Source organism: Sinocyclocheilus rhinocerous, unplaced genomic scaffold, assembly GCF_001515625.1.
Source record: "Sinocyclocheilus rhinocerous isolate Xijiao unplaced genomic scaffold, SAMN03320098_v1.1 scaffold441, whole genome shotgun sequence".
Lineage (NCBI taxonomy): Eukaryota > Metazoa > Chordata > Actinopteri > Cypriniformes > Cyprinidae > Sinocyclocheilus > Sinocyclocheilus rhinocerous.
Window position 1 is genome coordinate 19231 of NW_015640440.1, and position 2861 is coordinate 22091.

A 2861-nucleotide genomic window follows, 5' to 3' on the forward strand; every position below is an offset into this window, starting at 1 on the left:
GCGCGTCTCGTGGGCTAGACTAACAAAACATTAAAATGCAACAACGTCACTTACATCATCATCACCGCATCTCGCGCGACGCTCCCTGATGCACTCGTAACATTCAAATGTTTATTTTAAATTCGACTAATATTCATTCTTTATTCACAATCTCCTCATCACAGGCAGGCGCAACACTTATTTCAGCATGTGTTCGTGTTTGTGAGTGCTGCGTGCGTCACTCATGGCACGTGCCTATATCGTGCGCTACATCGAACATTTTTCTATCGTTATCGAAGAAGGTGTAGCGTCGATAAATATCGATACCGTTTTATCGCCCAGGCCTATTAAGGGGTTTCATCAAATCTCTAAGTAATCTGATTATTAGTGTTTGGGAGGATTAGTGTTTGCAGGATGAAGACTCGTACCTTGGGTGGGGAGTGCTGGTGCTTGCCGGGACCCTGGGGATGTTGCGAGCGCAGGGCACGAGGGATGAACTCTGGGGCCAGCGGGTTGAGCACGTAGGTCTTTTTCAGCTCCAGAGCCTCCAGCTGGATTTTAATCTGTTCAAAGGTGATGCCGTGGAGACTGTGGTTCTCATGACAGATGGAGATGAAGGTCTCCCAGAACTTTCTGTGAAGGACCAAACGGATGCAGAGGTTTTGAGTAAAAACAGCACTCATCATTAAACAGGGCTGATATCTGATGTACCTCACTATATATGCGCCATCAACACAAAAGAAAACCAAGAAGGTTCAATCTAGAGCAGAAGTTCCCAAACTTTATGCTAGGACCCACCTAGAGATTAAGACCAACATATGTTTTTAAAAGCAAAATCTGAAAAAAAAAAGGAATGGAAATTGTAAATGGAAAATAGAGTTCAGTAACCAAGTCATATGCTGATTCGGTAGCTAGCTGTTTGGCAGATTCGACTCTAAATTCAGGAAAGGATTCTTTAAACTGATTCAAACCAGTAACCTGTCAGTTTGTAAGTCTTTTTCAATAATTTATTAAAATAACCACTAATAAGTCTCAGACTAACAGGGTTGGGTCCCATTTAAAATTAAAACGAGAATGTAGACATTTTAGCAAACATGATACTGAATTGCAGCTTGAATTTTAATGAAAATAAAATTACAATGAATTGAGGAAAAACAACGGAAGAAATTCACTTAATTTTTTACTAGAAAAGCAAAGTTTGTCAAGATAATGCTTGACAATGCCTTGTTTAAAAGTTTGGGAAAGAATGACAGATAGTCATAAGTCAACTATAGAATTTCTATTTGGTTTAAATAGTTCTTCATATTAAATAAAGTATCTTTTGTTGACCAGGGTGGAAGAACATTTCATTTCCCTGTGTTAAACTTCTTTGAATTGTAATTCCTGTTATTCTAATTCAAACTCCAAATCAACTTCATGTGGAATGTTTGAATAAATCACCGATCTACAGTGATTTCAAAGCAAAATTATTTTACTCCACCATTTTTTAAAAACTTTTTTATTGTATTAAAAAATACAATAAAATTTTCCTATTGCCTTACATTACTATAGCATTTCCTTAAAATCCTACTGACAAAGCCATTATAATAACTGCCTACTGAATTGTGATTGGTATTTTCCCCCTTGATTCTATTTAACATCTACAAAAGAAAGACAGTATATTGCTTTGTGTTCATTCCTGTGCACAGCCAACTAAAAACAAGACATCCCTTATAAAAATCAACCATGGTTTTGCTACAAATAAAACCAAAAAACCCTAGCTACTATAGTTAAACCATGGTAACCACAAATTACCCATGTTTACTATAGTTTAACCATGGTATTTGTAGTAAAACTGTGGTTATACAAATGGTAATCAACACGCCAAAAATCCATGGTTACTATGCTTTTACTATAATAAAACCATGGTTAATTTTCATTAGGGATGCTAAATTTACCCAAAAGCTTCGACATGAATCTTTTGCTGCTGTGTAAGGATCGTCCAGTTACAATCTAGTTGTTTTCATTTCCGTTAAACTTCTTTGAATTGTAATTCCTGTTATTCTAATTCAAACTCCAAATCAACTTCATGTGGAATGTTTGAATAAATCACTGATCTACAGTGATTTCAAAGCAAAATTATTTTACTCCACCATTTTTTTTTTACTTTAGAGATTTAAAAAAATACAATACAATTTTCCTATTTCCTTACATTACTATAGCATTTCCTTAAAATCCTACTGACAAAGCCATTATAATAACTGCCTACTGAATTGTGATTGGTATTTTCCCCCTTGATTCTATTTAACATCTACAAAAGAAAGACAGTATATTGCTTTGTGTTCATTCCTGTGCACAGCCAGCTAAAAACAAGACATCCCTTATAAAAATCAACCATGGTTTTGCTACAAATAAAACCAAAAAACCCTAGCTACTATAGTTAAACCATGGTAACCACAAATTACCCATGTTTACTATAGTTTAACCATGGTATTTGTAGTAAAACTGTGGTTATACAAATGGTAATCAACACGCCAAAAATCCATGGTTACTATGCTTTTACTATAATAAAACCATGGTTAATTTTCATTAGGGATGCTAAATTTACCCAAAAGCTTCGACATGAATCTTTTGCTGCTGTGTAAGGATCGTCCAGTTACAATCTAGTTGTAACTGCTGCAGCCTGATTGTTAAACCACAGACAAAAACACTAGCTATGTTTCCATCCAAAGATGCGAAATTAACTTATGCGCAAAACTGGAATATCGCATAAAACATTTGCGAATAAAGAACCGTTTCCATCCAACGAGTCAAAGAGAACAAAATCGTCACTTCCTGATAAACTGGCACGAAATATCTCTAAGAAAAATAGGAGAAGCCACTGAATATAATAATTTTCATAT

General features: G+C 35.3%; 1 protein-coding gene across 1 annotated transcript in view; it reads right to left on the minus strand.

Moving 5' to 3' along the window:
* The window catches only part of LOC107752703 (probable helicase with zinc finger domain), a gene marked incomplete at its 3' end in the record, with an annotated part of 66461 nt that overhangs the window by 19224 nt on the left and 44376 nt on the right, over positions 1-2861 (minus strand). Inside the window, exon 18 of the mRNA XM_016568726.1 lies at positions 408-612. Within this exon, the coding sequence (XP_016424212.1) occupies positions 408-612 (205 nt within the window). The remainder of the gene's footprint in view (positions 1-407; positions 613-2861) is intronic.